The 12,198-nt window shown below is 29.8% G+C and overlaps 1 protein-coding gene across 1 annotated transcript in view; it reads right to left on the reverse strand.

Annotated features, from left to right (window-relative positions):
- Positions 1–2,536: 2,536 nt before the first annotated feature.
- The window catches only part of LOC141447018 (metabotropic glutamate receptor 2-like), a 531,413-nt gene continuing 521,751 nt past the window's right edge, over positions 2,537–12,198 (reverse strand). The window contains exons 10-16 of the mRNA XM_074114157.1: positions 10,450–10,600; positions 10,199–10,373; positions 8,456–8,618; positions 7,217–7,430; positions 6,450–6,601; positions 5,827–6,001; positions 2,537–5,015 (exon numbers count right to left, since the gene is read on the reverse strand). Coding sequence (XP_073970258.1) covers positions 4,819–5,015; positions 5,827–6,001; positions 6,450–6,601; positions 7,217–7,430; positions 8,456–8,618; positions 10,199–10,373; positions 10,450–10,600 — 1,227 coding nt within the window. The 3' untranslated portion in view covers positions 2,537–4,818. The remainder of the gene's footprint in view (positions 5,016–5,826; positions 6,002–6,449; positions 6,602–7,216; positions 7,431–8,455; positions 8,619–10,198; positions 10,374–10,449; positions 10,601–12,198) is intronic.

The raw sequence follows: 12,198 nt of genomic DNA on the forward strand, positions 1-12,198 counted from the left end.
TTACTCTTATAAAATACGAAGAATTTCAAATAAAATATAATATATACAAACACAGAATGATCTAGTGTGCAGGTGGAGTCAGTCGTAGTTACCATGACAACGGAACCGTTAAACGACTCCGGCCCAGCTCTAGCATTTTCATTGGTTAAATCCACTGGAGTTGGTGGAGTCGAATCCGGAGTGATTTAAATCCTTTTGAAACCGGACTCGTTCCATTTTTTCGTTCACTGAATCTAGCCAATAGAAATTGCTGGAGCTGGAACCGGAGTTGTTTAACGGTTCCATTGCTATGGTAACGAGGACTGACTCCACCTGCACACTAGATCATTGTGTTTGTATATTATATTTTATTTGAAATTCTTCGTATTTTATAAGAGTAATGGACAAAAACAAATTTTAAAAATTAAAATCATCTTAAGAAAGCGTTATAATGTTTTTTGTATTCAAATAAAACGAATATTTAACTAAAAATTATTTCCAATCGATGAATGTTTGTGAAATTGGTGATAGAGTGGGAGGGATACTGCAGTAAGTAAACCAATTAGGTAATACTAAATTTTGGCTCAGTGTTACTTTCGACTGTCTCACGGTCATGTACACGGTTAAACTTACCCAATGAAGATAAGAATAAGAGTGTCCAGCGCTATGTTAAAGATTAAGCACACAGCTTTTTCTTTTCGTAAGATAATGAGATAATATTTTTAAAGCTTGATATACAAGTCCTAGTAAATAAATATTTCTTTATTTATGAGTAATTATCATTTTGCTTGAAGGGTTAGATTTTTTTTTATGGGAATAATTTCCTACCCATTTCCGTTTCTCTATCTTGGATCCTCTTGAAGCACATTAACTCCAGTCTTCCAGTGGTCAAGCTAGATAATGACTAAACAGCATTGCTTTAATTTTTATAATTGACTAGTCTATTTTTATGTTAATTTTTGTGTTACGTTGTTAATTTTATATTTATCAGTGCAATTGGAAATTAGGGATAGTACTCAATGTGTGTTAAAGAAATATAGTTTTGTTATTAACTGGGAAAGCTAACATTTAATGATATTTTTCAATAAATTGCGTGACAATGTTACTAATGCATAGGGTAAGTACAGAGACCGGAATCGGTGAACGAGTTGTTGGAATCGATTCCAACCCTGGAACTGATTCAAATCCAACGAGTCCAAAGACGGACTCGTTCTGCCCATCACTAGAGGACAGTTGTTTAGTTAGGTTATTTAAGGTTTATTTTAATAGTGTCAAAGTACATGTTCATGCTACCTAGCGGTGATTACTAAAACTATTTCTATGTAATTAGATCTTTCTAGTTTAAGCTATTGTCGCTAGATAGCACTGCATGACAATACTTTTACTTTTTTTCCATTCCTAATTTTAAAGTAAGAACAGAATGTATAGAATTTCTAATAAGGTTGCCCAGTTTCTTTAATTTAAATATAATTTCTGATTTATCCTTTGATTTAAATAGAGCAAATACCAAAATAATATATTTATAAATTCCACTCTTTTTCACAAGGTATGTATAATAGAATCAACCAATCTTATGAAACTATTTTAATGATTATAAGACATTAATATTGGTATACAAGCGAGGAAAATTCTTAATACTAATATTTCACTATTTACAAGTAATGTAACTAAAATTTCCATAAATAAATCAATAAAAACTAACGATTTTTATAAGAAGTTGAAGATGTGGAGTAAAAGGTTGTCTACAAATCTAACGCTGTTCCTCAGCCATGCTAATCCATTGTATCCATCAATCAACAGTAAGACTTCAATCTTCTGCAGTTACTTTATGCTAATATGAAAATACCTTGAAGGTGGTAATAGACTGGCTCAAAGGTGACTTCGTACTTCAATGCACTTTTATCGGATGTCAATATATAACTCACTAAAAACCTCACTCAGCTTGATACCGAAAATTTAAGTTTTACTATTAATTTTGTCTTACCATTACCACAGGAAGACTTCACAATCCTTTCTAGAACAAAGCGTCTCAAGCTATCTTTTAGATTATTCAATATAGCGTTTTTCATTTATTATATTTTAAATATGTCCAATATTTAATCAAAATAACGAAATTCATGAAAAAGTAATGAAGATTATGCAATTTTTCTTTTTTAATGAAACCTATCATCCAATATTGGTCGAACTAATGAGTATAATATGCGTTTGGCATAAATGTACAGTGTTAGAAACCGACCACAAGGAAATTCATGCTAAAATAAGTAAATAAAATAAAATAATAGGGTTCAAATTTTATCAAAAACGATAGACCAATCAACAACACGTAAATCTGTTACCTACTAAAGGAACGTGGTCGATACAATCTCGAATAAAATTAGAAGGTGTTTGTGAATTGCAAAATTAAATTGCGATTACAAAATGGTTGAGTCTAGAGTGCTTTGGCTGATTTTACAGCACTCGTCATGAGAACAATTTTCGTTTGAATTTATTCTGGAAAAATGCACCATAGGTGTTCATCTGGAAGTTGGGTTTGAATTTAAACAAAACAAAAATGTAAATAAATAACGGTTTCATCAATTAAAAACGTCTATTGATAAATTACATTGATTTACAACTTGTTAAAAAACAAAATAAAACAGGCAGTATTTTAGAAAAATAAAGAAAGACAAGATTTATCAAAAGTATTAAAAAAAAAAAAAAAATTAACTATCAAACAAGAAATTAATTGACGTATAATCTAAAATATAAGAAATATCAAGTAACACAGTTCAAATTTATTATTTATACAAATATTCAAAAAGGAGATCGGCCTCATCACAACAATCACTAAGCGTATTTGTGATAATTTTTTTTTTTGTACATAATTTCTGTAATTATTTATCATATACATTATTTAAACAATATATTTACATTTTTTGTGTTTTAATAACTCATCTACTTGTTTAATATGGTTTCAAATAACTGTACCTTTAAATATACAGGGCCTTTCTAAAATTGAATATACGAGTAGGACTTGGTTGAATTCCTTGAAACTAAACAAAGAAAAACGATAACGGAGAATACGGAAAAATTTATTACAAAGTTGAATGAAAATCTTTAAAAAATTTGTGGGAACATCTCCAGGTAGATCTGATGGCAGACATTTTCTTGGTGCATAGTGACATTTATTTAGCAAGCACTTCTCTTCAGGTTACTGTGCGTGTTTTTTGCTTTTTACAGCATTATCGAAACACCTTTATTTTGTTCTGTTTTGAAATGTTTAATATTTACTTATTTTATGCTACTAAACTTCAAACAAGATTTAAGAATTGCCTGTGTAATTAATTTATATACCCCATTTTTTCTAAAAAACTAGGTAAGTACGTACGTGTGGTAACTGATAATCAATTAATTGCAAAATATTGAATAATAATTCATCACTCGAAAGTTGTTATTATTCATTTCTCGAGGTCCAAAAAAAAGAAGAATTTGAGATATGCTAACGTTAAGACACTTCTATCGTCCATTCTGGAAACTCCAATTTATCTTAGGGCCAATAGTTTTGAGATGAGAGAAAATTACGTTCAGGTTCTACAATCTGAGTAAGGCTTAGAATTGAACATTCTGGTCGGATAGAGGTGGGTCTTGATTTTTTCATTTGTCAAATGAACCAAATGAGCCAAAAGCTACCGGCTCCTTTTCCAGCAAGTACCAATAACAATAACTTTCAAGGGAATAAAGCTTCACAATTATACACTTTCTTTTCCAGGTTATGAAAAATACAGATGAATGAAAAATTATTATTAGTTTATGATAATGATTATTAATGAATAAATCACGTTTAATGATGGGAAAGAAATGATGGCAAATATTTTAAACAGGCATTTTGAATCTCATGAGTTATTTAGTCATAGTTACCCAATAAATAAGTTAGTATAGTTACAAAACTTAGGTTACAAAAAACCTTCGTGTGATGCAAGGAATTCTTCCTAGTCCAATCTTCAACGCAATTGGAAACACCCTTAAACATCATTAATGATATAACGACTTATTTACTTATTATTTTTTATAATTTTTTTTTTTAAATCCTTCTTTTTATAAAATTATTTACATCATACCACAGACAATGAGCATATATTTATTCTTAACATATTAATTTAAAAATATTTTTATACACTCCTCTAAAGGGAATATAAAAAAAATCGACAGTTCTTTATTATTTTTGTTTGATATATAAATATAATTTTATCTCTGTTATATGTATATATTATATAGAATATTTAATTTTATTTGTATGTATATATTTTCAATTACTTTGTTTTTATATATTTATATTCATCTATCTGTATGCATAAGTTTGCCTAAAATAATACTACTTCATTTATTATTTACATCAAATATATCTTTACAAAAGATAAATGCATTATCAAACTGAACATTGCTGGGCTCATAAACGATGCTCAATTTGAAATAATGTTTAATAAATCAATTTAATAGTTCTATTAATAACTAATTTAAAAAATAATATCTATAGGCCAAAAAATTAATTTTTAAATAAATCTTTCTCTTTGTTTTTATTGTTTTAAACTCTGCCTCATTTTTTTTTCTTTTCAATTATATAAAAATACATTATATACAAATTGGTATAGACAGAATTATTATCTTTTCATTTATATTTATATATTGTATATGTAAAGAGCAATTACAATTTAAATACCAACAAAACAGTTATTTACAAGCAAATATTTAAAACAGATTTTTTTTTTTAAACGATGATTTGACGATTATTATTAGAAACGAAAGGAAGAGATTATTTTTGTACCTAATTAACAATATTTACAAATAAAAACTTACTTAATGCTACAATTGGACGTCGGATGTTATTGGCCCATTGCCTACGATACTATTTGTTACAGGTTGGGAAATTTTTACACTAATGACAGCAGAATTTTCCGTAGATGGACAATTATTATTACTTGAATCGATTACTGCTGTTTGCGTTGATCGGCTAACTAATAATGGTTTAGGCCTGAATGTCAACTCTAAATCTTTTCCTCCTGGAAAATAAATAAAATTAATTAAGTAATTTAATTTAAAGTTATATAAAAATCTGCGAGCTCACAAAATTCAGAGCAAATATGAGACCTCAATAACATCATAAGATTTATATTTCAATTAGAACTGATACTTTATTTTAGGAGTAGTTAGCGTTCCAAATACATTGGAAATATTGGACAAAAATAATTGGATAGTAGAAATGTTGAGCCTGCAACAGAAAAAAAGCGATTTCTTTGATCATCTTTAGCTACATCGAGGTGCCTTTGATCCAGAAAAAGAAAGATCTGGAACTGATCATGACGAAATTAGAGGATTAATAAAATGAGAAAATTAAAAACAAGAGAATGAAAATGAGTTATGATAAAATAGCGTATGATAATAAGGCGTATGAAGTGGTGGGTTTGAATATATATATTCAGGGAGAAATGGAGAAGGGTGGGGAGCTTCAGGTACTTGGGCTCAATTTTTGACGCGAAGGAGAAGTCAAAGAAGGCAAAAGCAATGTTTATCCGGTTTTGGGGAAGAATTTCCTAGAAAATACGAAAAGGAGTTTTTCTCCATTATCAAGCTTATCCTTGCTTATAGTGCAGAGAACGTAGATGTTTATTTTAAAGGTAAAAATTGAAGGAATTATTACTGAAGGAAGTGCAAACAGTTTGATAGGGACGTTAGGCAAGAAATTAGAAGTAATAAATAGATGAAAGAATAAGCAAAATTGATAGAGTGGAATTTTTAGGTGGACTATACATTCACTCCTGCAGATAACCGAAGACAATTAGTTCTTGAAAACAAAAAAAAACAAAAAATTACCTGGTGGCTCTGTAGTATGTACAAAAGTCTGAGACAGTCTATGATTATCTGTAATGGCAACGGCAGCTGCCATTACACTGGCAGAAGTACCACTTTTCACTGTGCCACTGTACCTGGAAGTTGGCATCATACTTTGTCTAACGTTTCTTTCTGGTCGTATCAATATTATATACAACTGAAACAAAAATTTAAGATACAAATTAGTAATTTACTTGACTAGCGAGTAATGCAGCGGTGCCCATACTCGAGGGAGGAAAAATACATTAAGAAAAGTTAAATAATAACTTCTCTTTTGACTTACAAGAAAAAAAACAACATAAAAGTACTTATTATTGCCGTCTAGTGCTGCGGAGTTTGAGTTCATAGTGTTTTCTTCGTAACATTATTGAAGAATGCGTATATGGTCAAACAGATCCCAGCTTCCACTCAGGAATTTATTGATAAGGATAATACATGCAGCAAAAACCATTACTTGCGTCGCCAAATCCATCAGAAAATACAATATATTGTCAAGAGTTGCAAAATTTTACCAAAAAAATAATAATCCCTAATATTAAATAAATCAATCTTTAATTTTAGAAAAAACTAATTCTTTTTAAATAAAATATTTGAAAATACTGTACCTTAGGGGAGAATAGACAACCTATCGTCACGCTCGCTGATAAACTGATTGCCACTGACATGCTAGTTATTCTTAATGGCATATGATTTCCAGTAACAAAGTACAGCGGGACAAATGCCAACCAGATTACACATGTTGTATACATAGTAAACACTGCAAAGAAAAATATTAGTGATAAAGTTGGAATATTTATACATATGCATACATATATGTAATATTAAAATAACTCTCCCGTTTCTATATATGTATATATTTAGAGAGAGAATTATTATAATATTTCAATAATTATTTTAATTTAAGTAAAAGTAAAGTAATTGCCTATTTTTTCAGGCGGTCTTTACTTCCATCTACCAATTAGGTGTCGTGGACGGCGGCGACTAGCAAACATACTTTACTGTAAATTTCTTTTATTAATCTTTAAATAAAATCCAAGGCCTAAGACCGGGAATCGAACCCAGTACCACAATGCATATTAGCTTTGCAGGTCTTGCCTCTTAACCGCTCGGCTACCGTGGCGCCTTTTTAATTTAAGTATAAAATGTTAATAAAATAATTCTTGAATGAAAAATCATCATTCTGCCAAAATAATTTTTTTATCAACTTAAGTTTATCAATCAATATTCTTTAACTTGGAATATTAGAAATGTAAGCAGCAGAAGATAAAAAATTAATATATTTAGGAAGGGTGCCTAGAAGTTGGGCTGGCGATAGATCACACAATTTAATACAAGTTTAGATCATAAAAGTACATATTCTTACTTTACTTACCAATATGTTTGGATTCATTAAAAGCTTCTGGAATGTTTCTTGTAAGGATCGCATAAATTGTACAGACAACAATCAATAATATTGGATAACCAAATGCTATCATATAAGATGCATCCACATATGAAGAGCAAACTAGCAGATTATCTTCTCTTGTTGGATAGTGATGGACAGCTCGAGGTGGTGATAGTAACATCCATACAATATTTATCAGCACCTATTTAAAAATAATAATTTGATGGTAACTAGGTACTAGTAAAAATAAAATAAAAAAAATCAATATAAATAGGCGCGTGTGTAAGTGAGAAGAGTAAAGTTTATCTTCTTCTGTTATAACCGAAAAATTGGACTGCCAATCCGGATAGATTTAACACTGTCGGTGCTCAAAACAAGCGCTGACCCTCCCATATCGTGCACATCAGCCCTCACTCTATCCAGCCATTTTTGTTTTTTAAATTCTTATTTGAATTTCACCTGCTATATTCTCCTTTATGTCAAAATTTTCGAAAATCTCTGCTCCAGGTCTTATGTAAGGGCGTTTAGTACATAACTCCAGGATACCTCATAATTCAGTCCATCTTGCCTAGGATGGATTACGCTCTATGTTTTATAACAATCTTTCATTTCTAAAATCCAGAGTACTTTTAAAAAGGCCTAAGCAAGGAAAGTTGCGAGACTGTACCAAATGTATGCCATCTGAAGACACTAACATATGTCCCGTAAGATGCACTAAGCGCTTTTTTCGTCTTATTCTATCTAATTTGTAACCAGAAATGCATAAGTTTTACATTTAAATGTCTAAAACGAATCCAAAATTTACAGAAAACATTTCCCGAAAAAATACCAAAAAAAATGAAATATCGATACAGTTATTGACAGCACTCCTTATTGACTAATTTTGTCCTTATAAACTATTGTATATAACTATTGGGATATGTAAAAGAAAATAATAATAGTAAAATAGTTTTAGATTATGCTGTATATATAACTGTGCACTTTGTGCAGGAAATTCGTTAAAAACAACACCCAATAAATGCACATTTCAAAGCCTAACCACCCCAGAAACGTTTCGAGCAGTTTCAGCCATAAAATGTTTTAAATGAATACTTTAAGGGCTGATTTATTAACCTTCAAAAGGAAATTCTGTTATCATTAAACTACTTCCATTGGTTAAGATGATTAAATATAAGTAAAAACATTTTAGAAATATATGAACAAAGTTAGATTAATAAAGTTAATAACCTGAAAGCTGACAAGTCCACTGCAAATAAACAACTGCGATCTAGGATTAATAAAGCTTGGTCTTTTTGCTGTCCTTTTACCTGCATTAAATATCCTAGCAATTCTATTTGTTTTAGTTAATAGCGCTGCATATACTACAGTGAAACAGAAACCAGCACCAAACCTGTGCATGCAATTTAATTTGTTAATGGATTTATTTTGAATTAAAATTGGAAACAGAAACTGAGCGAAATGCAAAAATCAACTTTAAAGAGGAAACCAATTTAATCATATTGGTGGTAGGCATTATTTTAAATCTTTTTAAGATAATAAACGTTTTTACGTTTCGCCCATCTGACTATATTAAGTTAAATAGCTTTAACTAAGCTTCATGTTCTTAATGACCTAATAAATACACATATATACAAAGGTGTTCAGTGAACCCATTTATTTTATTTACTCTGCATATAAGTTATCTAGTCTACAGTGTACATTTTGTTAATTAGTATTTAAACTGTAACATGGTTAGTACATAATTAAGAGAACAGATTAACTAGACACATTAAAGGAAAACTGATGTAATCTTATCTTGGTTGTATACTGTCATAGTTTTAATAGTTTCAGCTAGAATATTAAAATAATGTAATTTCAAAGATCAATAAAGTTAATTAAAATTTTATTATAAATATTCATTTTAGCATTTTCAGAGCAACAGATTCTTCAGCAAAATAATTAACTTCATAGAACTTTCTAATTAAGGATTGCAATATTTTCGCCTCATTTAAATGATTAAAAAAGAAAAAAAAAAACCTGAATTTCGTCGTCAGTGAGCAGATGAGATAGAGGACACTTTCTTCTTATAAATAATTAATTTTCATGTAATTATTTTATCATTTTTTTAAGATCTCAAGGTATTTTGAACCTTTTTAAAAACGCGAGGTCTCTGGTTAGAGATTAGACCAATTTAGTTGTCAGTGAACAGTTAAGGGCTCTTAGAACGAGTGATTACTCGTGCCCTTAGATTTAAGGGCAAGTAGATGGACTTGTAGTGGAATCTCCTCGGACTAGAGTGTACCAAACCAAAGTTTCTTATTTCGGATCCATTTTAGATTATTATTTCTGAGCTTAAGAAAAGATCTATGATATTTAAAAAAAAAAATGGCCGCGTTGAATTCATTAATTTCCCGAGATTTTGAACCTCTCTTTGGAAAAAGGCAAATGCCACTCCTGAAATTAATGAAGAACGAAAAAGCTCTATTTCTACTCAGCTTGTTTTGGTCTGAGTAACAAATTTAGTGAGGATAATGAGATATTCAATAGTAATTAAGCTTCATTTTTGAACGAGATTTGGTTTTGAACTTCTCTTTCACTTCTAGTCCAGACCTGAAACTCCTTCTACGCGCCATAATCCACTTTTTAGGAAGTAAAAGGAATGTTATAAAAGCGAATAAAACTCGGATTAAAGAGCTAAACTTTACGTCACTACAAAGTTCTATAAACCATTTATTATTTCACAATATATGTGGAAAAATAAGAGACATAGAAAATACAAACTAGACCTCGCTGGCTTCAAAATTCACTTATCTCTTTAAAAACAAGTGGCAGATGAATATTTTTTAAAAATGAAGGCTTAAAAGGAGCAATTCGACAATAAATTCTAAATGTAAAATTACTTGTTTTTGTCAACTTAAAAAAAATGATTAATGTAATTTTTATGAAAATAAAAAAAATAAAAAAAGAATATTGTTCTCTGAATTAATTTACCTCTGTAAGCCACAAACAAAGTTTGTAGGTTTTAGTACAAGAACAAAAGTAATCAAATAACAAAGAAGTATTCCTGTGAGTAGGACGTAACTCAATTCCCTTCCGGCTGCTTTGACTACTGGTGTTTGATTATGCCTTATAAACACTCCAACCACAAATAACGTTACCATTATGCCTGTAAAGAAAAATGGTATAAAGGTGTTTGTTTCAGTTTAGATTATATTAAATTCTCTCACAATATTAACAATTACCTAACGCAGATATAGTCATAGCACTAATTGCCCAAGCACTTTCGGCTCTTAAAAAGGCTTCTGGTATTTCAAGACAAACGTTTCGTCCACGATCTGGTATTGTTCCCAATGGGCACATTAAACATTGAGTTTCATCTTTTGGATTACGTATCTATAACAAAAAAATTAAAATAAAAATAAACAAATAATTATTTAACTAAAATAGTGGAGCATTAAATTCGATAAAGAGATAGTTTTGAGAGCGTGCCCAAATTTCCAAATCGAACAAACATTCTTCTATGTTCTCTAAGTACGTAATCTAAATTATGTAGTTCGAGCTACACAAGAAGTTCTCACATTCACATAGTTCATGGTCTTTGTTCATGTCCATCACTACGGTTTGCTCCAAATCTAGGTCCTTTTTTTTTCCTTCCTAATCAATCCACCTCGTCTTTGATCTACCTATTTTTCCCTCCTTCAAGACACAGTTTGCAACACCTGATCTTCTTTCTTTTGCTGCATATCTCATGTACTGATGTTATTTATTATTACGAAAGGAATATCGGCAGTATCACGTAAAATCTTTAATTTTCCTGAATCATTCAATGATCTGGATAATGCTAATGAATCGAGAATATTCGCACTTCGGTGCTACTTCGATTCGAACGAGGAACTGCTAATTAACAAATTACTTCATTTAACATAACATACCTCTGTTTACCTTAACAGTCTCAAATTAGGGCATTGAGTAAAATGTAATGTAGGAAGAAATAGTTGCAGTAAGAGAAAAATCAGATGATTTTATTTAACATTTTAGTCACAAAATAAGAACACAAAATACTTTAAGTGAGCAACAAACAACCAGTAAAGAAAAAACGCACTTTGATTTATTTTTTAATCATACTTCTCTATAATAAAATTTCATGGTTATAAACATCTTTATCTGTAAAAGGAATCAAATTTATGTCACAAAACTAATTTTGGGGGTTATGATTTCTTTTATCCCTCTTTTTTATTTTGTTACATTTATTTTCATGGTGAAAAGCACAGATAGGATTATTTTTATTTAAAGCTTATGGCAGGAAATATCTTATCATGAACTTCGTTATTATGAATATAAAGATAGAATTTCCTTTGTTGATATCATTATTATTTTCCTAGAAAAAGTTACGTTTCAAATGTTTATAATATATAAGTCGTAAGTTTATAAGTCCTAATCTGGTTTTTATTGAAAATAAGGCGAGTAAAATAACTTTTGATAATTATGCTAGTTTCAATTTTCAAATAAATTATACACATTTTAAGAGTTAATAATTTTAGTTTCACGTCGCGTCTTCAATCAAAACCTCTATTTAATGCAATTAATTTAGATGAAAAAGTAATTTTTTACTAATTAGGCACTTTCTCTAAAAACAGAAAAAAGCAATTAGTTCTTTAATAATTGGTTTAAAGGGCTACCATTCGATCCATTTATCAACCATTTTTTTGACAAAATTAACCAACTGAAAGTGTCTTATTACTATACGGTTTTAGAGTTTTGTGAATTTTCTTGCCAATTGTTTCCACGCTATTCTTAAAACTTTGTACATTTAATAGCATTACATAGACAATAACTAATTATTTTTATTTCATAACGTAAACCCAGAAAACTTTTCTTTGGGTGGAGACAATGTGAATTACTATTTTAAAGTAACATATGAATCAGTCCCTTGAATTAATATTGAATTAATGAGATTATATGGCTTTGGAAATTAGCGTGAATAGAAGTGC

The sequence above is a fragment of the Rhodnius prolixus genome, unplaced genomic scaffold, assembly GCF_049639745.1.
Source record: "Rhodnius prolixus isolate KJV_2025 unplaced genomic scaffold, Rpr scaffold_7, whole genome shotgun sequence".
In the NCBI taxonomy this organism is placed as follows: Eukaryota; Metazoa; Arthropoda; class Insecta; order Hemiptera; family Reduviidae; genus Rhodnius; species Rhodnius prolixus.